This window comes from Symsagittifera roscoffensis, chromosome 4 (genome assembly GCF_963678635.1).
Source record: "Symsagittifera roscoffensis chromosome 4, txSymRosc1.1, whole genome shotgun sequence".
In the NCBI taxonomy this organism is placed as follows: Eukaryota; Metazoa; Xenacoelomorpha; order Acoela; family Convolutidae; genus Symsagittifera; species Symsagittifera roscoffensis.
In genome coordinates this window covers 33727990-33750521 of record NC_087065.1, presented here as the reverse complement: position 1 = coordinate 33750521, position 22532 = coordinate 33727990, and the positions used below count along the sequence as shown (strand labels likewise).

The following is a 22532-nucleotide window of genomic DNA, read 5'->3' as shown; positions in this document are numbered from 1 at the left end:
AAAAGTAAGGATCAACTAAAAAATACTCCGAGATACAATAACCGATCTATTGAATACGTCACCGCATATTATTTCCTCTAAAACGGTTAAGATTTAGGTCTCCAGCGGTCGAATGCTATTGAAGCGGCCATACGTCAATGAGCTGCAAAATGAAGAAACGAAGATAGGGGACAGCATGACTCACAATTATTTCGCGGTTAATTTTGGGGTACAAAAAGATCCCACCAATTCACAACAATGCAGAAAACATGGCACCAGCACGATTGAGTTTAATTAACAAAGACAATAGCACATTAAGACACCCACGCATGCACCTAGCGCCGGGAGGGGAAATGCGATGGAGTAGCGATAGGAGATGAGTACCCTATACGGGCATGCATACTCCACGGCAACCGAACAACGATAACGAGGTCAGCCTGATGAAAAACATGTTCGAAATTGTTACACTCGTCAACTGACCACAATCAGTCTGACAGAATCGGATTACATGATATGCTTCTAATGTGAATCTAGTCTTACTGTAATTGAAAAAGCAGTTAGTTTTATTTTACCATTAAAGAGGAATATAAATTATCTTTTATTTCTCATAGCCTGTTTTTCTTTTTTTAAAACTTGTGCTTACAAGCCATCAAATAGAACACGAAATGTAAGCTGATGCTTGATAATTATTTAATTGTTTCCCTTTTTTGGCAGACAGACATTTAGCATGTAATCCATACACTGTTTCCCGCATTTCTCTCCTTGAATTACCTTGCTAGGAATGAAAGCAGTCTTGAGTTAGCTTAGCTAAATGCAATCACTCAGTATTAGATTAACTACATTAGAAATATTTAGCTGTCTTATAGGGCGCCCAATCCTACCCCCTAATCCATTAGCAAATGAGGAAGGGGGAGAGAAGGTGGAAAAGGGGGATAACATCCGGGAAACCAGCGGGGATGTTTCCAGCTGATTCTTCAGCAACAAACAAGCGCGGCTGGAAACACATTTGACTGTGATCATGCGTGAAAACAGTCGGAAACTAAAACATAGCCAACAGACAGCTGGGAAAGTGTCAATGAACGCAAGACAACAGAAAAAAATATTGACTTGTTTTTTGAAAAATATCAACTTTCGCATTTTCAAGAGAAAATATATGCCCTTAAAGCTCTTCAAATTTCGAGAATAATTTATGATTGACACTTTTTTTGATAAAATCTGCCTGAAAAAACTAGGTTATTGGGTATTTTTATTGCGTTGGAAAATCTAAACAATCTACTTTCGATCATAAAAGTCGTTAAAGCGTTTGAATTTTTATTTTAAAAAAAACGGAACAAAAAACTAAATGCGACTTGTATAAAAGTCTTCACTAAGTTCTTTGACACAACTTTCCCAGCTCTTTTCAAAGTGCACTTTTTCTTTTCAAAGTTTTATGGAAGAATCTGGATTTTTAGCTCCGAAATCAAGCTGAAGTTCAACGACTGTTCCGTTTCTTTTCTACACAGAATCGGAGCTTAAAACCATTCAATATTGATTGAATGCATTGAATATTAATATATTTCTTGCAAAAGAGGCAAAACAATAGCAGATTTGTAAATTGCAAAGAAGTAATAAAATCTTACAAAAGCTAATCCACGAATGCGTTAAACATCATCATTACTTCATTTCCTAACAATGAGAAATGAAAAAGACCTCCTAAGGCTCCGATTCAGCACTGCTTGAGACGTTCTTTCACTGATGTAACATATGTTATTAAAATAGACGAGTATGTAAACTGCGACAAAGATGGTAGTTATAACAAACGGATGCAGTGGCTGCCGGCCGCAGCGAAGTGAATAGTCGCACTGACCACACGATAAATACGATGGGAGGGGTCGATCAAAGGTGCTCAATTAATGAAGCGTGCAATTGATCAGCGACTGTTTTCCCACCAAATTTACAAACCTCCTCGCAAAACGGATATATTACCCAGCAGATGATATCAAATTGATTCGCAATGAGGCGACTTAGAAGGAAATCATCAAAACTCAACGAAACCATGGCAAGCTAACAGGAATAAACATAGGCAGCAACAAAGATCCATCACACCGCCAACATTTTAATATATATATATATATATATATATATATATATATATATATATATATAAGATTCTTAATTGTTCGCTTAAGTGACTCTGCGAGATTAGGTTGATGCCGCATAGACTAGGATAGGACTGTGAGCAGATGTATAATGTCATACAGTCTATGGTCATCAAAGACAAGTAGATCCAAGTCACACCTTGTAAATATATGGACATTAAACAATGGAGTCACTTGATGTTTGTATCAAACCTCTATCTACAACCATTAGTCAGAAGCAAAAAATCCACAGAAGCTTACCGTCAAACATATACTTTTGTTTTAAGGAAAAAAATACATTAATAAACCGATTACATAAAACTAAACAAGCTCATTCAAAAATCTAGACAACTTGCGGCTTATTTGTCAGATTTTGGAAGAATCACTTAAAAATCTACCAGTGTTTTGCCTATTTAATGTTCTGACTTTTTTCCGAGCTATTTACCAGTTTTCTAGTAACGCGTCGCGTAAGACTTACAAGACTGCAACTGCTCGTATCGGGGCAGAGCCCTGAATGTTCTGACTGCCCTTTGACTGTTTTAGACTGATAATATCACTTTTTAAATGTAAAAAATTGAGTCGTATATAAAACTAAGACGACCAATTAGCTTGCCTCAATTCAATTTGGAACAATTTTCTAATGCCTGATAAAACGTCAAAAGTATATTACTTTCGACATCGGAGCGTAAAATGAGCAGTTTAATACGACTAGTTTCACAACGATCGTAAAGTCACGTTAGTATAGTGGTGAGCGCGCACGGCAGGGTGCAAATGGGTCATGAGATCGAGCCCCCAAATAAAACAATAATGGTCTGAATAAAATGAACCGGAGCGAACTATTTAGTCCAAAAACTGCTCTACTAAATGAGAAACATACAGTTTTCTATTTGAGTTTTCTATAGGAGAGAGATTTCCAAAAAACAAAAGGTTTTATTTGCTACTACTTTCGAGAATAAAATGACAGAATATTTGAACTCTTTGGACAAGTTACGATTTTTCAACTAGCCATTTTTCACGGATTCTTATTATATCATCTGAAAGCTATCGATGTACTTTTTTTTGAAAATTTAGTCAAATTTTAAAGTCGAATTCTGCTTCATTGATGTTAAATAGGAGCCAAAAAAGTTAGGGCGTAGCCCTGATACGAGCAGTCTTCTTATTGTTTCCAGATTTAATCAGCTTCGAGTAAAAATTGAGTGCAATCAGAACATTCAAGTCTCCGCCCTGATACGAGCCACTTTTTTGTTCCGATATTCGAAGAAAAAGACGGAATAATTGTACTCGCAGTGATTTGCTTCTCCGCCAAAAATCAATTACTTAAATAGCAATTTGTGACAAAAGTTTTTGTAGTCTGAAAAAAGTCAATGCCTTGAGCTCAAAATTAAAAACTAATTCCAGGTTTGATCCTTTATTGTTCCGACTTTCGATACGAAAGTAACGGAATATTTGTGCTCGGGGTGGGTTTTTTTTTTCTTCAGACAAATTTCGACTTTTTAACTAGCCATTTTTGACGGAATTTTTAAATATTATTCGAAAGCCATTGTTGTCCTGAACTTGAATTTGAAAAAATATTTCACCTGTGATCATTTTTCGTAAAGTTATGAGGGTTTAAAGATTGCCATTTTGGCAATTTTGACCAATTTGGGACAATTAACGCGCGATATACTTCGCGCTATTAACGCGTAAGCGGAGATTTAATCCGTCTTATAAATCGTTCCAAATTGGTTGAACGAAGCTTATTTGCCATAATTGATTTGTTACAAGGATGATGTGGGGGGATGTGGGGGGATGATTTTCATAAAAAATTTCAAATTTTGGAGAAAAAAAATTTCATTTTATTTTATTTCATTTAATTTTTTATGTTATTACTGCTGCTCCAGAAACCTTCAGGCAGTCGGAACATTCAGGGCTTTGCCCTGATACGAGCAGTCTTGTTGCGAATTTATAATTGTTCAGAGAGTTAAATAACGCGCGATTACGGCGTAATGGGCAAATTAAGCCTTTCTTAAATGAACTGAGGCAAGCAATTTGATCTTATTGGACTACCAGACGCTCAAAATATCACTTTGTATTTTACAAAGCGTTAAAAAAAACTGCCTTAATTATAAAAAAACAAGCCTGTAATCTTTACTACATGAGAGTAAGGAAATTCATGGCGTAGCCTTGATACGAGCAGTCTTGTTTTCTACATAAAAAATCAGGTTAAATAGATGAGTGACCTTTCTATATTAGACTTATGACCCAGTATAATATGAGTTTGATTTGGTTACTACTGTGCGAGAGTAAATTTTGGGCTTCAGAACCTGCCAGCGCAAAATGGTTATCGGTCGATACCAGCTGTTAGTCTGCGTGATTCAAAATTCGGTAATAGGGAACCAATGGACTTCTCAATAGAAAATCATAATTAAAAACAAGACAGACTGCCAGGACAAGTGGAAGATACGAGCCACTTTTTCGTTCCAACATTCAAAGAAAAGGACGGAATAATTGTACTCGCAGTGGTTTGCTTCTCCGCAAAAATCAATTACTTAAAAAGCTATTTGTGACAAAAGTTTTGCGACAATTCCGAAAAAGTTTCCTGGAATTGTTTTCATAAAAGTTTTCCCCATGCAAGCTCAGAATTTAGCGTCCATTACATATTAATAAAACCAAATAACTTGGATAATGTATCGCGCGTTAACTGTCCAATATTGGCTTTTTTTCAAACGCCACAAATTACAAAAAATGATTCAAGGTGACACATCTGTTTGAACTTGATCTCAAAACGTCAAAATTTTTCAGTGTTGTAAAATTCCATTATTATCCGGCTAATTTTATTGTTAAATTTTGTCTGCTTAAAAAGATTTACCTTAAAAGTCGGAGCAATAACAGAAAATCATTAAAAAACATTATTTCATCTGAAAATTTCAAACAATACAAGATTAATCAACAATCTGAAGATTGCGGTCATTAGGAAAGTACCCCTTATTGATTCGGTGTCACTAAAAAAATACTTCTTTCCAATTATATTGTTTCGACCATTGAAAATAGAGAGAAACTTTGTATTTGAATGTGTTTAAGTTTTTTTCTTTTATTTTTTTTCCACGCAAAATCAGGTACCACAAAAATCATCGAAATGTTTCGAGTGATATATCATATTAAAAGCTTTTCAGCCTTGCTTCGAAAGACAAATTTTGACTTTTGGTCTTTTTTTAATTTAAGCCACGAGCACTTAGTTTTACTCGAGTAATCCATTTTTTAAAGTTTGTTTGCGCCATTTTGGAAATGAAGAACTTCGTTTTCAAAATTCAAAAAGTTTCTGCAAAAAAAAATTAAACAAAATTTGAATTTTTTTGATGTTTTTAACAATTTTTTGTTTTTCTAGTCATATTTCTACAAAAACTGTTTTCCAATTTGCCTATTTTATTATGACTTTCGGATAAGCCTAAATTCTATAACAAAACTTTTTGTATTTCTTAATACTATCGTCGGAACAGTCTGTGATACTTGCACAGTAACCGGCTATCCTTGTTATGAGTATGGACATGAAATATTTGGTAGCGAGCTGCGAGTATATTACAGGACCCTTTTCTTGGCGCATAAAAAAGAACACAAAAAAACTAGATGAAATCAATGGCACGAACACACAGCACACTAGGATACTGAATAATTAAATTTGGATACCAAACATACTCAGAGAAAATCAAGCTGGGGATCGATTTTGGATTACTGTCGTATACTTGTCAATGACATTCAGCATGCGATCAAATATATCCGGTTTCATCTTGGTAGACTTTTCAAGACAAACAAAATGCTTCCTCTATCAATAATAAAATAAAAGCAGTAGCGTGTACAGGTATTATTTGTCAGTAGCGGCGGGTTCCTGAAAATCTGACAGGCAGTTTGACTGAAACTGTTTTTTTTTGTGGACAATTTTTTTAGAGAGTCATGATGGATAATTACAGAACTTAAAGAGCCAATGAGCTCTATGAATTATGAGAGCAAAATCAGGAAAATAGTGTCGTGGCGATGCTGCTAAATTTTTGCTATTGTTCATCTCATGGCAGGATGCTACAGAATTTTCCATGTTCCGATTTTGAACAGTGCAGCCATTTTCGCTAAACATTATTCGAATATAAACACCTGGTGTTTTTGCTAATCAAGTGCATTCGCAATGGGCAATTTAAGTTGTCGCGAAAAGTAAATAAAACTTGATGGGAAAACTAAATTTGCATCTGCGCACACTTTCAGCTTCATCCGCCGATGAAAATGAATAATCAATTGGATTTTGAGTGTTACAAACAAATTATCATCGCCATAGAAACACTGCCTCAATTAGTTCCAATTTTAATGGTCGCCCAATGATCTGAAAAAAAAATACACAAAATCCGATAAAAATCTTCGAACAAATGTTTGTGCTTACGGTCCCTTTGAAGAAAACCTGAAAACAAAGTAAGATCAGAGCCATGCATGTACATGTTTACAAAAAACAGCGCAATATAATTTCGATAACAATTTTTTGTTGAATTTGGAAAATTCGCGACGGAATATTCATCCTTATTTTGTTTTAAATTCGATGCAAAATGCTGATTTCATGTATTTTATTCCATTCACTCAGCTTAACATCAAACAAAATTACTCCAAAAATTAAGCCCTTAAGATTTGCTGAAAAACAATTGAAATGAAAAGCAATTGACAATAATGAAGAAATCAACAACTCAAAATAAATGCACATTTCGGGACGTTTTTATCCGTCAAAAACAAAAAGGGATATTTGCGAGAAAATAGCATTTCATTAAGTTGAATTTATTGCCACTTTAGAGTAATATATAATAAAAACAAGACTGCTCGTATCAGGACGAAGCCCTGAATGTTCCGACTGCCTTTTAAGGTCTATGGAGCATTAATAACATGAAAAACTTCCATGTAATAGAAAAAATAAATAATAAAAATTTTTCAAAAAATTTGAGATTTTATGTAAAAACATCCCCCCACACGTCATATTAAATACAAAGTGATAGATTTTGCGCCTATTAACAAATCAATTATGGGATAAAAGCATCCTGGGACAATTTATCGCGCGTTAATTGTCCCAAATTGGCCAAAATGGCAGTCTTTAAACCCCCATAACTTTATGAAAAATGATCACAGGTAAAACATCTTTTCAAATTCAAGCTGAGGAAAACAATAGCTTTTGAATAATTTTAAAAAATTCCGTCACAAATGGCTAGTTAAAAAGTCGAAATTTGTCTGAAGAAAAAAAACCCACCCCGAGCACAAATATTCCGTTACTTTCGTATCGAAAGTCGGAACAACAAGAATTCTTTTGTCGATTGAAAAACACTTGAGAAAAATTCCGGTCTTCATTTCATATTCGATAATTATTTCAAAATAGAAAGCGTTAATACAAAGCATCGGGATTTCGAACACCAACCATACTAAAATGATGAAATATTTCAAAAAATCGGAATAATTGTGTTGAAAAGGAAACGTAGAAAAGGAAACATACCAGAAAACGCTAAATAAGATGAACAACCAAAACATGATGACTGGCAGTCATCTGAATTGTACGGTTAAAGAGACAAATGAAAACTGTAACAGAAATTAGACTAAATTCAAACACAACAAGACTGCTTGTATCAGGGCGAAGCCCTGAAAGTTCCGACTGCCTTTTAAGGTCTATAGAGCATTAATAAGAAGAAAAATTTCAAAGTACCTAAAAAAAAATTTTTTGAAAAAATTTGAGATTTTATGTATAAACATCCCCCACACGTCATATTAAGTACAAAGCGATAGATTTTGCGCCTATTAACAAATCAATTATGGCATATAAGCTTCCTTGAACTAATTTGGAACGATCTCTAAGACGGATTGAGTCTCCGCTTACGCGTTAATAGCGCGAAATTTATCGCGCGTTACCCAAATTGACCAAAATGGCAATCTTTAAACACCCATAACTTTACGAAAAATGATCACAGGTGAAATATCTTGTCAAATTCAAGCTCAAGACAACAATAGCTTTCGAATGATATAAAAAAAATGCGTCAAAAACGGCTAGTTAAAAAGTCGAAATTTGTCTGAGGAAAAAAAAACCCACCCCGAGCACAAATTTTCCGTTACTTTCGTATCGAAAGTCGGAACAATTAGCAAAACCAGATGTTTAAAAGTGATCCTTTCACAAGTCTTTTTACGCTTATTTCTTCAACCACAGCTTAAAACAAAAATTTAAACCAGCTCAAAAACTACCCATTGAAGCAAACAAATTTTCAAAGTTAACACTGAGGCGAAGCTGAGCTTCGCACCACTTAGGATACAACTAGATGAATGAAGATAGAGGTAAAAAATCAAGCCCAAATAAAAGAAGTAGCAAAATCTGCATCGGAGCAAAAATGACCAAGCGGTGACAAAGCCGAAAATATCTGAGCAGAAATTTTTGTCAAAATCAATCTAATTATTTTTTTTACATCCCACTTCCTCTCATAACACACACAGGTGTTTTTTCGCGCATCAAAAACGAAGCTACTAAGCCGATAGAAAAAAAAACAAGCCAAAAACTATTAAGCCGAAAAAAAAACAAAAGTTTCAACAAAGCGAGAGGTAAAAAAGCAACCACCTTAAAAAAGTGCAGAGGGTAACGTAAAAATTGGTTGAATTTGAAACTAACCAAAATTAGGTCGCTTAGCCAATAAAAAATATGCCAAAAAATTTGGATCGAACAAAGTTTTCAAGCGAAACAAAAAACAACAAAAAAGGAAATACAAATCAAGGTAAAGTGAGCACTATAAGCACCATTAAAAAAATTCGCGCAGCAAAAAACAATTTCAGTCGTAACTAAGCCAATGAAAGATATTCAGACAAATAATTGTCTGACAATTTTATTTCAACCAGAATACTTCCCGTTTGAAAAAACCAGGTCCTGGTCAGATTCGAACCAAGGACCTTTGCCTTCTAGGCGTATTCTTTGCTTCCAGGCTAAAAGGGCCGGGAACGCTGAAAAATTTAAAATAATTATGAAACAAGGTACCACTAGAGATGAATTCAGAAGTCCAGATATGAGTATAGTGAAAAAAAGTTATTTACAGGAAAAAGTCTAGTATCTGATTGCAATACCCTTGCTTATTGCAAAAGGTAACGACAACAAAGAAATGCAAACTTGAAAACAAAAAATTATTCCACAAGAAAATGAAAAATTATGGCACTATCACATTCAAAAGAAATCAAACACAGAGGAAGCGGACCTTCTCGATAGGTTGCCATCTAGCGGAGAAAAAGTGAGACAAAAAACGACAGAGTCAAAAAATATTCGAAAATATACAAACAACTAGTTTAGACAAAAAACTTACAAGACAAAAAATTTGACAAAAAACTGGAACCTATGTGATTTAATTTCCCATATAAACAAAAAAAATTATAAATACAAATTTGAAGCTCCAAAAAAGCTCAAGTACAGCAAGTATGTTTCATAATCCGGAGGACGGCGGTTCCAATCTTCTTGTAGGTTAGTTCTATTTTTGAAGTCTTATTTTTAATGTTTGTATTTTCGTTTCATTTTGAAGTCGAATGGCTCACAGAGTGTTTAGTTCTAATTTATGGTTGAGCTAATAGGAAATCAAGCCACGAAACTTCGAAATTTTTGACGGCTTTTTGTCGTGTAAATTTTTATCTATATGCAAAATTATGCAACATAGATTTCGAAATTTTCTCCATAACCCAAAAATAATCACTTTGCAAGCCATTCGACTTCAAAATCAAGCTGTAAAATTGCAAGAACAAAAACAAACTTAAGTAAATAAGCTTTAAAAAATAACTAACCGACGAAAAGATTGAATCCGTGGTCCTCCGGATTATTAAGCATACATCTTTCTCACTACAGAAACTGTCCTCACTACTTTTTGGAGCTGACACACCATCTAATAGTAAATATCAGGCACTCTGTTAAATCGGATACAACTCAGGCCGAAGAACATGTGCTAAATTGAGCATACAAATTGATCACTAAATCGTGCAAAATAAAATCAGAAAAAGTAAACTCGTATTATAACTCAAGATTTTGCTTGGATAGATTGAAAGAAAAATTATTTATCATAATCATAAAAATGAAAACAAAAATAAAGTTCCAGAAAAAAAATAAGAAAAAAGTGCTGAAAAATTGAAATAGGGATCAAGAAAAACCTCTAGCATTAAAACTACTTGATTAAAAAGGAAGTCCGAAGTCAATGCAGTAAGGAAAAACTTGGGAAGAAGAGCTTAAGGTCATGAAATGCATATAATAGTTTCAAGTGGTAGATTAATGTATAAAATTGCATGGCTTTCGTCCCTCTCAAAATCCAAATAGGCTTCGAAACACAGGTTTATATTGACCACCTCGTCTCCTGCACTCCTAGCTGGTTACAATATTTGAGTTATATTCATGAAAACTACTGACGCAAAATGTAAGTCTTTCTTTTACAGCCCCCTTCCCAACAGCTTAATAAAAAAACAAGAAAATTCCAAGTGACTTCAGAAAAAAATTTCCCAATTCAGTTGACTTGGAAAGCCAATAAAAAAAACCGAGATAAAACAAGGATAGCCGATGACTGTGCAAGTAGCACAGAACTTTCCGACCATAGTCTAAAGAGTACAACAATTTTTTGTTTTTCAAATTAAAGTAGCTTTTTTTGCTGCGTGGTGTGATGAAAGGATCTGAACGAAAAACTGGCACATAGAATTATTCGACAGACATAGTAAAAAAGGCAAAAATTGTTAAGAATTGTATAAGCAAACAAACAACCGCCAAAAAAAATCAAAAAATTTTAAAATTTTTAATAAAAACTAAGATTTCACGGCCTAAACTAAGCAAAGTAAGCTATAGTAAGTCTGCTTACTCACATTTTTTTGCTTGAATTTAGACTAAAAATCAAAAACTTTAAACCTGTTTTTCTCGATACTGGGAGAATTTTTTCAGAAATTTTTAATGTCGTTCGAATCACGAATGAATGTGCTTAAATACGATGCATCACTCGACCCATTCGAATAATTATTTTTGGTACCTGAATTTGCATGGAAAACAAAAACTGAAAAAAAACTAAACACCCGAATACAAAGTTCCTCCCCATTTTTCAAATGATCGGAACATTAATTGCATTAGGAGGACCACGGAGATCTAAATGACGCTTCAAGACTCATCATTAGCTTAATCAACGTAAGCAATAACTTTGGTCTAAATGCTGATGCAATAGCCGACAGAAAACAGAATTCATCGAGCCTTCGGATCTAAATTGGTCTGAAAATCATGAGAAGTGGAGCTTCGAATCACTTGCTATACAAAAAAAGTATATTTCTAATGTTCAGGGGTAATAAAAAAATACTGCTGCACGTTTCGTACTTCTCGAAAACTTCAGATTATTTTAGAAAAAGGCACGATCGTGCCGCTCTCTAGCGTCCTTTTGATTCATAAAAGCTCATTTTGACCAACTTGAACAATTTCTTAAAAAGCGGAAAATTTAGAATTTTTGCGAACAGATCAAAAGCATACATTCAATATTTTTAAGAACAGATTCCATTCAATGCTTTCTTCTGACTAAGAAAAGAATGAATAGACAATTAAGGGACTTGTCCATTAAAACCCCTTCATTAGCTTAGTAACCAAAATCATGGAAACCTACATATAAGTTTACCATTCTTGGGGGAGGGGGTGCTATAACAGGCAAGACCCAACATTAAACTTCAAAAAAATCGTATACCGAAAATTTTTTCTTTCAGAAAAATTATATTTTTCTGGAATTCAATTACTGGCACCATTACACAAACACATCACAAGCTTTTTTAAATTTCAGAGAAAACTGCTTAAATCATAAGCAAAGTCCATGCCAGTTCAGTTATCAAAAAAAAACAGTTCCTCTCTGAATTCAAACCCTGGGCCTTTGCATTCAAATATGCGTGCTATTTCTGACCTTGAGAAAAAGAAAGAAAACTGAAATTTCAGTCAAACTTTCACAATTGCATTCGTACTGTCAAAAGAGCAATGCAAACTATTGCGCTTCTTCAGAGCTGTGAATATTTCGAATAACTTCAAGCTCATAATTTCAAAACAGTTTCCATTTAACAGCGATTTGCCATGCAATTTTTCAATGAAAATTTAGCATATAAAAAGCCAACAAAAACGCAAACGCGAAACTTCAAAGAACTTTCTAATTAAAGATCGGAATGATTTTAAAAAAAGACGTTGTTCAATAATCTGGTTGAAAAATATAAATAGACGCGTACCATTGCGTTACAAAAACTACACTCGTCAATCTCAGCTGAAAGAAACGACCAGTTTCAAACTTCAGATGTACACGGTTGCAAAGTTATGGCATATTTTATAATGGTGAAGCATTCAACAGGAAAATTTAAGCACCAGGGGATAAAAGTGACATTTTTATATTGCGACTTCATTGTGCTTCTTACACCTTTTGATTGCAGTCACTGAGGCGCCTCCAATTTAAACTCAAGGTTCAAGCTGAAACTAATGAATAGCAAATTGGTTCACAAAATGATGACGTCAATTTCAATTTTCCAGCAGTCTCTTCTAATTGAGAGGGGGATGTGCAGCTACAACTGGCAAAACGCTTAAATTGAACAATTCGGACAAGTGATTATAAGAACGCATTTTCAAGCTCTAACGACCGATTAGTACAACTCCAAGTGTTCTTCAAGCTTCATTTTTAGCCCAACATAAGATAAAAAATGAGAAATTTACCTCCAAAACAAAAACTTTCCATCAATTTGAAAGCTTATTTTTGCAAGGCCATTCATCAAATCACGTTTTTTGATGACAAGGTTGTGATATGACCTTCTGGTAAGATGTCACCTGTTATCCCTTTACCAAAGAAGTAATAGCTCAACTTTGCGTAATGTGCAAAAAATAAATTAGGTTTTCAACTTGCAAATTTGGAAACGCAACCAAAACGCCAACAGCTGCTCTAAAATTATAATTAACATAATAATTAGGAGCACAAAAAGCAACTTCAAATTAAAGATAAACAAAATTAATTCAAATTTGCAAATTGGAACATTTTATATTTACGAAGCATCAAACAAATACTCGTTATAACATCAGGCCCATTATAAAGTGTGCTCGAGTTCTCATATGTCAAGAAAAATCAGTCCACGGCCACGGTAAAAAAAAACGAGTAGCTCATGTTTCGGTACTTTTCCTAATAGCTACATGGTGTTTCTGTCGATTACTATTTTTTATTGGTTATTTAATGTGAAACTATTGATTGAAAACCACTGAAACTTTGTACTGAGGTCAGTCAGAGAGGGGAATTTTGTGCTAGAAAAAGATGGAAAACGTTTTTCGCGAAAAAAATGATTTTTTTTTTCACACTGCGACGTTTTCGACAGCTTTTAAATAGTTCATCAGCACGTTGTGGCAACTAGGCATGTTATCACAGCAGATGAAAAAACTCAATTTATAAAACAAGAAGAGCTGGTTGCTTTGCAAGTAGCACAGCATACTCCAACCATAGTCTTGAAAAAAAAGACCTAAAAAGTCGCTGTGAAATGAAAGGATTTGACAAAAACCAAACTTTAGGCACATTCGACAGTCACAGCAGAAAAGACAAATCGGGCAACAGTTTGCAGAAATTGTTTTGAAGTTGTCTATTCCAAACATAGCCAATCGAAGATTGGAAAAGAGTAAGGAACGCAAGTAAACATAACAAAAAAACACTGACTTTGTTGAAAAAAATCTCAATTTTCGAATTTCAAAAAAAATAGATGCCCTTTAAGCTCTTGAATTTCTAGAAAGATTTACGATTGGCGCTTCTTTGATAACATGAACCCAACTTGAAAAAACTGGATCAATAGATAAAGTTTTAATTCCGAAATCTTAAAAATAAATTTAACCTTTCGAAACTAGAAATCGTGCGTTCGCATTGCGTCACTTTTAGCAGATGAATTTCAATTGAACTCAAAAAAGTGCATTATACCTAAGTGCATCAATTTTTTAGGACTTTTTCCAGAAAAAAAAACAAAAAAAATCAGCAAGACCTATATAAGAGTCTTGTTGTTGTTGTTGTTGTTGATGGAGCTCGTCATAGATGATATGAGGGACGTAAACGTCCTGTTCGGCCAATAAACATTAAAACTTTGTCCGGATTTGTTTGCAAAACTGAGATAATGGGGTTTGAGCCCAAAGTTAACAATCTTTCTTCATTCCATTTATCGCATTTCAGGATGAAATGCTCTGTGTCTTCAACTTCTTCACTGTCACACTGACGGCACTGCGGAGATTCAATACGACCAAAGAGATGCTCAGTTTTAGCTAGGTTACTACATCGATTCACCCGGAGCCTATGCAACAAAACTTCCTCTTCTCTTGAACGATTAGTTGAATGCTCCAAAGCCATGCCATTACAAATTCGTCTGTGTAAGTGATCTTCGTCCACTTTTTGCCGGTAATCTTCTAGTGTCACTTCTTCTCTATTCGTCAGAATAAACTCTTTCGTACTGAGATTTTCTGGTTTATCTTGGATCATCTTTCTAGCGGTAACTCTCCAGTCCGGACGAAATCTGCTATCCCCTCTCGCTTTCAGTCTCTGAGGCGGGCCGTCATCTGTCAAAAGATGCAGATGATGATCTATCGGGAACCGGAGGAACTTACTGTACAAAATGGCTGCCTTTTCGTCACTGTACTGCTTCAACGAAGAAAGCCTTGCCTCAGCGCGAGTAGCGACGGCATTGGAACTTGCTGGCGTGCCACAAATAATTCTTGCTGCTCTGTTGTTGCATGCCTCCAATTTATTCCAATTCGAGTCCGAGAGAAAAGAACCCCAAACTTCACTGGCGTAAAGTGCTCCTGGCTTGACATAGGCATTATACAATCTTCTAAGGTCAGTGGATGTCAGACCCCAGTTCTTCCCTGACAAACTAGAAAGCAGTTGTGTCCTTTTCCTCATCTTCTTCACCATGATGTTTGTGTGTTCGGAAAACGTCAATATCTGGCAGGGGATATCGGCTTGCTATTTGGGAAGCCTTCACGTGGCGGCAGGTGTGGATCCTTGCAGAAGGATCTCAAATTTCCCATACCAAAGAGTGTTTGGCCAAAACACATGGAAACCAGTGCGGGTTTTTGCTGAAGCACCATAGTGACCCCGATCTATGGTGGCTTCTAATTCTGGCAGGGGATATAAGAGTCTTCACTACGTTCATTACTCTTAAAAATGGCAGGGAACTCAAAAGATTTTTACTGGAGTAAAGCTAAAATTTCATCGCCTAAATTTCTATAATAAGCCTGCTCGCTTGCTTTACTCGCTCGAAATGAGACAAACTCAAAAATTTCAGAACGATTTATCTCACAGTCGTTCGAATCAGAACTGAAAGAGCTTTAATATGATAAATCACTCCACCCATTACGATGATTACTCGCTCGCAATAAAATAAACTCAAAATTGTAGGAACGGTTTTTCTCGACACTGTCGGTCGAATCAGAACTGAAAGAGCTTTAATATGATAAATCGCTCCATCCATTACGATGATTATTTGTGGCCAATGCTTTTGGTTGAAAAAAAAAACAAGCCGGCTCGCTCACCGTATTCGCTCGAAATTAGACCAAAAACTAAAAACTTCAAATGCGTTTTTCTCGAATCTAAAAATTTTCTAATTTCGTTTGAATGGTATTCACACATTTCGCCCCTTTTAAATCTAGTGGCACATTTCGCCCTTCATAAATTACTGGCACATTTCGCCCCTAAAATGTACATTAAGAAAGCGGCGTTACTTAACTGTGTAATAAGTTAGGGGCGAAACGTGCGAGGACGAAATGTGTGAAATTATAAGGGGCGAAACGTGCCACTAGATTTAAGAGGGGCGAATTGTGTGTGGGGCGAAACGTGGGACATTCTGTTTGAATACCGGCTGAAAGAGGTTGCTTAATAAGAAAAATCACTCGACCCTTTCTGATGCTTACTTGGGATGGGAAAATTTCAACTTTCGAACTTTAAAGAAAAAACGGATGCCCTTTATGCTCTTTGAACTTCTAGAACAATTTATGATTGACACTTTTTTTATTTATTTTTAGATAAATAGATAAATTTATAAAAAAAATCTTATTCCTCTGGTAAATCTGAACATTAAATTCCACTTTCGAAAGTAGAAGTCGATCATGTTTTACGTGCTGTTCGATAACGGACTTTTATACTTGTGCTGTTCGAGATAAGAGTTTGCCTTGCTTTTAACAAACGACATGAACTGAACTTAAAAAGAAATCACAAGTTAAACCACGAAAGTTTGAGCCTGAACAAAAAAAACAAAGAAATGATCAGCGCTGATATAAGAGTCTGTCTGAACTACGTTCATCGACTTTAAAACAAAAAAGAACACGATTGGTTTCCAATTGAAAGTGAAAAATTATAGTTCAAGTTTCGACAACACATCAAACACGATTTACAAAGGCAACCAGGAAATGCATGATAAATTTAATAAATTTATACAGCAACATGAGAAAATGATACTAAACAGTTTTAAACCTGATTTTGTTTTGGTTTTTAGTCAACAATTATGTCATCATAAGTAATAAACTGAAATCAAAATACAGCAAAGCCTGGTTTAAAGCCTGGCTTAAAAACTTTGCAAATCTACGCCACTTTGAAAGCCGACTGGTTCACTAAGTTGAACCTCGCTTTACAAACAAACAAGTTTTTAGGACCAATTTTGGTCAGAAAAAGAATGCTAAATATACTTCTGACGATGACGATGATTTAATGATGCACTGCTTTTAAAAAAAGTTGAAAATGTCTTGAAAATGTGAAAGTAGGAGCAGCAGAAAAAAGGCGTAACCTTTTCAGCCGCGCGTAGGTTCCATATATTGGTTTGCTACCGCAGCTTCCAAACACAGTCCACAAGTCGGGACAGTTTTAGCTAACACAGTGACAAGTTAATCGGCTTAAATGATAAAGCTTTATTAGGGAATAGAGGAACCTGTTAAGTTTAATTCGATCATTTGCGCGGTTTCAAAATATAGCTAGAGGTGGTACAAAACCGAAAAAGCAACGAATAATAGTTTGAAAACAAATAAATATATTTATTTTTCTTGACAAATGCTGCATTGATCACACAAGGGATTTAAGTCTATGGGCTTAACTCATCGAATAAAATCACAGTAGAATTATATGAATGGTATGAAGGCTTTATTCAGGCTCACATGATTGTGCGACTTCAACTTAATGACCTTTATAGAACTATTTTAAACATTGAAGGTTACCTTCATGCGTCGTGCGCGAAGACATTGAAAAGGTCGCATAAATTTTGAGATTATTATGAAGCAAAACAACGTATAGAAAAAAATGAACCGAAAGCAATACAGTCATCAAAACTACAGCCATTTAAAGACTCGTCACTCTAAAATGGTCTTATTATTCGGCAAATTATTCAGAATGTGTTTTTTCGACACCGAGAAAAATTTCGAATTTAAAGAAAGAGCTTAAATTATGACTGAAAGAGACTTCAGCATGATCGAAACAGAACTTGCTCACGAGAATACTCTAAATTGAAATGAGAAAAAGTCTAGCTTCCGATTGCAACCTTAAGTTCAAAACTTGAAAATGGAAAGAGTCGCTATAATAAAAACAAGTTGGAACAGACAAAAATAATTAAAAAGAGCAATCTGCCAATTTTGAGCAAATTATGCATGCAAATTTGACTTTTTTCTTGACCTTGAGACATATTTTCCGTCTGAGAATAATAGTTAGAAAACAAATATATATATTTAATTTTTCTTGACACATGCTGCATTGATCACACAAGGGATTTCAGTCTATGGGCTTAACTCATCGAATAAAATCACAGTAGAATTATATGTTATATGAATGGTATGAAGGCTTTATTCAGGCTCACATGATTGTGCGACTTCAACTTAATGACATTTATAGAACTATTTTAAACATTGAAAGTTTGTCTCAAATAAGTCATTTGCTCTTTTTAATTAATTTTGTCTGATACAGAAAATATTAAAACATTAGGGCAATCACCTTGTGCTACTGTGCAGTTCAACTTACTTGAAATCAAGAAGAATAGAAGCAGTTTGCATTCGTAAAATTTGGTCATTTTGGAACGCGGTTTTTTATTGAACCCCTAAAACTCAATCGATTCAATTAGCAAAGGTTAGGTGTAAACTGTTGCAGAAAAATCAATGACGATCAGCGTGGTAAACTAGACGATTAAAAGGATATTTGCAGTTGAGCAGATTACAGCCGACATATGAGGAGGTAGTTAAATCTGGCTCAACTGAACTTTTCTGCCGTCCCTGTTCAACTGTACTGCAGAGGCGTTCACATGAATTCACTTCCGCTGTCATAAAATACTAATTAATAATTCATAACCCGATTTGTACAACACGGTAGAAATAAGTAATTCTAGGTGAGATCGAGGAAGAACTTGAGCACGTCCGAGTCCACCAATCAAATTACCTCAGCAATTTCTATGGCGAATATTTAAAATGGCTCAACATAAAATTAAAGACCGGGCTAAGTTTAAAAATCGGTTTGAGCAGCAATAAAAATGCGGGATTGGACAGTGGCTCAAAACACGATGGCCGCTGTGTGATTGGTGTTTGAAAATTGAAAGGTACAAATCCGGATTTAGGTAACAATATAAAAGGCAATCAATACAGTAGCGATCTCTGATTGACAGATTAAGTATGTGGCGAGAATGCAACTCCGGTCGCCGCTGCTGTTCTACCCGATTGAAGAAGCAAGTGGAGCTCAAAAGAAAGACAAGAATAGCTGTATTGTGGATAAGTAATAAAAAATAAACCAAGTTACAGCATCGAAATGATCCAACCAGATATCTGCGGACATGCAACAGTGAAAGATGAGTTAGCTTATGAAGTATATAATCGGATAACAAGACTGGTTTACGATGTCGCGCCAAATGGGTCTGGCTGTCACTCTCTCGCCAGGCAATGACAAAGATCTTATGGGTCAAAACTCGAGAACAATAAAACAATTTGACCTTTATTGCAGAAAAGCAGAATACTGGAAAGGATTATGTGGGTGTGTAACTATGTTTAGTCGAATTACAATTCCAGATTTCGAGTTAGATGATAATGTTGAGGAATTTTTCGCAGCCGGCTGTGGGTAATGAAAGTGAGGAGGGTACTGAAAAATGAACAAGACGCGAAGCTGACATTATCAAGTGAGAATACTAATAGTAATGTTGCTCAGTAGGTAGACTGTGAGTTGCTTATCATCGTGTCACGCGAAGCTACGCTATTCAGACAACATAAACAGACGTATTTCACATGGTGCTAATGGCAACACAACTGCAGTTAAAACGTGCTTTGCGGCGATTGTTTCAGATTTGATCGAACCCCGGGGCACAAGCGGGGATTAGAAAATGGGTAAAGAAATCTAGCCAAGCACAAAAGGGGATGACTATTCAATTGGAAGAAATGATCGCATAGATAATTGGCGCAAGCCTACAGGAATTTGAGTGGTGAAGATAGTTAATTTTTCGTGAATCCTCTCAAATCATTAGTGATCAAAAAGCAATCACAGCAATTTTGCAGTTCGAAATGCAATGTGGAAAATGACTCCAACAGGAGAAAACCGATCAATGATAAACAAAAGCTTGCAGAAAATGTATTGCTGTAAAACCCATTAGTTAAACATAGAATCAATGGTTGTAAAAATGGTAAGTAACTTGCAGGTTCTGATTTAAAAACAGTTGAAAATACTGAAAAAAAATACAATTTTTTTTTTTCAAAAATGAAGTAGGTAAATAATTGAGGGACAAAATCTGATATCAATTTCAAAACTGGCTCTTTTCAGTTGAAATTTAACAAGGTTATTTGAAAAGAGTGAAGAAATATAAACCAACTTTATTTACAACCGACAAATCGAATTTCTATTCGCGGAAACAACTCACCTTTAAAATATGCTAAGGTAAATACAAGAGGATAAATCTTCAAAAAAGGATGCGAAAAAAGGTTGCACAGTGAAAACAGCAAAATAAAAGAGCAAATTTAAGGCAATAAATTTGTTTGGAAAAAATTGAGGAGTAACTTAAGAAGAGAGGAGAGAGGACTTTATGTCCCGGCGAGGGAGGTGAGATGTCGCCTTCTTCTAGAGGACTGAGACCAGGATGAAATGAAGAGGGCGCGGCACAACAGAGTCAAGATTGCACTCAGGACTCCTCACTGAAAGGCTCATGTATTTAAACATATCCACCAAACTATTAATTGAGTCTATTTTGCACCCGCAAAATTGCAAAAAAAACTGAACTTTAGGTCTACCGAGGCATTTGATTGGTATTAGAAAGACACCATTTATTAAGGTAATCATTCAATTAAAAAACAAAATCAATGTGGAACGACCTAGGACTGTTTATAATTGAAACCAAGCAGAGACGGTAAATGAAAAAAGAAAAACTCATCACCAGTAAGCATTACCAAATCAAATCAGCTTCGAATCATAGCTCCAATCATCTGCTAGCAACTCCATAGAATTCAAATTAAATATTTCCTCATAAAAGAGCGCATGTGAACTAAGAACGCACCGTAAGTGGCATTGCAATAAAATTTCAGCCTATCATCATTAAATATCACTGCTTAGCAAACGACAAAAAATTTCAATCCCCGCTTCTAATTTATTTTCTCTCCCTCCTCTTTGAAACAGTTTGGAGCAATCTGATTAAAAAGCGTCGAGTTAAAGCGGTAATCAATTTAAGATTAAACTCGAGAAGGCAGGGGGATTAAAGGAGAACTATCAAAGTGACTAGACGAAGTCGAAGACACTAAAATGCATGCAGTAGACACCTGATATCTGAAGCAATCCAAATACAACCACAACGAAGGGAGGAATTGCTCGAAATATCTGCTGATCCGCGCCGAAAAAAGTCGGTCAAATCAATTTTACGATATATTTTTATATTCATAATTACATCACAGAAATATATTTATTTCTTCCAGGAAAGCTGAAAAAGCATCTGCCGATTTTTTTCCGAGTTGGGTTAAACTGTTCTAAAATCTCACCAGCAGCGCGTGAAGAGACTGTTTTTATCGCCGAACACTGCCTGAATTGATACAACTAAAAAAATCAGTTTAAAAACTTCTACCTATTAAATATAAGCCTCAATCTAAAACCGATACCACAAGTGTTCTCTGTATTTGGCAAATAACAGAACGCAAAAGTGATCCTTTAATTCAGTACGAACTAAAATATTTTTATGTTAATTTGAATTTATTAATTGAGTTAGCAAAACCGATAACGTTTTTTGACGGTCATAACAGGTTTATCAGCATCGATTTTTCTATTTCAGAATAAGAAGAAGAATTAATTTCTCGTTGTTACATAACGTCATAATAAAGCAATTATAAAAAACAGATTTTGCCGATATTCAAACATTCTTCTCCAATTTCTTTTAATTATACGAACATAACCAATAGACAGAAGAAAAAGAACCATGAACGCAAGTGGAGTTTGCCTTCCTTTTAACAAAAGCAATGAACTGAACTTAAAGCAAAATCAAAATTCAAACCGCAAAAAAAATCAAATTTGAGCATGAACAAACTTAGACGGTTTTCCTGAAAAAAAAACATCAAGACCTATGTTCATGACTACGTTCATGACTCAAAAACAATATTTAGAAAAATAAAAGAATCAAGGCTCTATTATGATGAAAGTTCACTTCGTTCACCAATAGTGAAACAATTCACTTGAACCTTCCCAGAAAATTTCATACGATTACAAAATTTACGCACACAAAAATAGCATTACAATCTAGCGAAAGAAAAACAAACGATATCCACTAAGTTGAAAAACTTTGAAAAAACTGCAATTACAAAATTCCAAAAATTGCCTCCAAAATTTTCAATTTGAGGAAGGCAACACAATCGCCGGAAATTAATTAACAAACCTTTTATCAAGCGGCAACTAAGCCAACAAAACTCAACGCCTGTTGAGCCAAAATTTTTAACGAAAAACTTTGAGCTATTAAGTTCTGCTATTTTAACACTTTACACCCTTCGGACACACAAAAGCTTAAAAGGCAGCTTTTTCTTTCTCTTAAGCGACTCGAAACACGGCCACTAAGCCAATATAACACAACCATTCAGGCCGATTAGGGCGTTTGAGCGAAAAAAAAAATTATACGAAATCAAGGGTTCGTAGATTGACAAATTTAACAAATAAAAATCACGTGCGATTACAATTAAATTGCTTACAGCCCAAAAATCCCCAACTACGGCAACTTACGTGACAAAACAGACACACAGACGATAATTCGACAATTTTTTGAAACGGGGAAATTCGCAGAAAAAAAACAGGTCCTGGCCGGTATCATACCTAGGACCTTTGCCATCCCAGGCGTGATTGTTATTTTGGCCTTGTTGGCCCAAGAAGCTAATGAAATTGAAGTTAAAACAAAGAGGCGAAGATGAGCTTGCCTCACTTGCGACACAAAAGAAAAAGAAGCAGCTAAGTTAGAAAAAAAGGA

The 22532-nt window shown here is 35.1% G+C and overlaps 3 protein-coding genes across 4 annotated transcripts in view; all 3 read right to left on the bottom strand.

Moving 5' to 3' along the window:
• Positions 1–20575, bottom strand: part of LOC134845260 (uncharacterized) — a 77014-nt gene extending 56439 nt beyond the window's left edge. Inside the window, exon 1 of one of the 2 annotated variants that reach the window (XM_063862204.1) lies at positions 18095–20575. In XM_063862204.1, the coding sequence (XP_063718274.1) occupies positions 18095–18143 (49 nt within the window). In that variant the 5' untranslated portion in view covers positions 18144–20575. Of the gene's footprint in view, positions 1–9887; positions 9986–18094 lie in introns of those variants that run through there. The other variant, XM_063862205.1, reaches the window with a different exon arrangement.
• Positions 1–22532, bottom strand: part of LOC134845262 (uncharacterized) — a 216052-nt gene that overhangs the window by 63171 nt on the left and 130349 nt on the right. The gene's annotated exons all lie outside the window — the stretch shown is intronic.
• LOC134845257 (eukaryotic peptide chain release factor subunit 1-like) overlaps positions 1–22532 on the bottom strand; it is a 574579-nt gene that overhangs the window by 424683 nt on the left and 127364 nt on the right. The gene's annotated exons all lie outside the window — the stretch shown is intronic.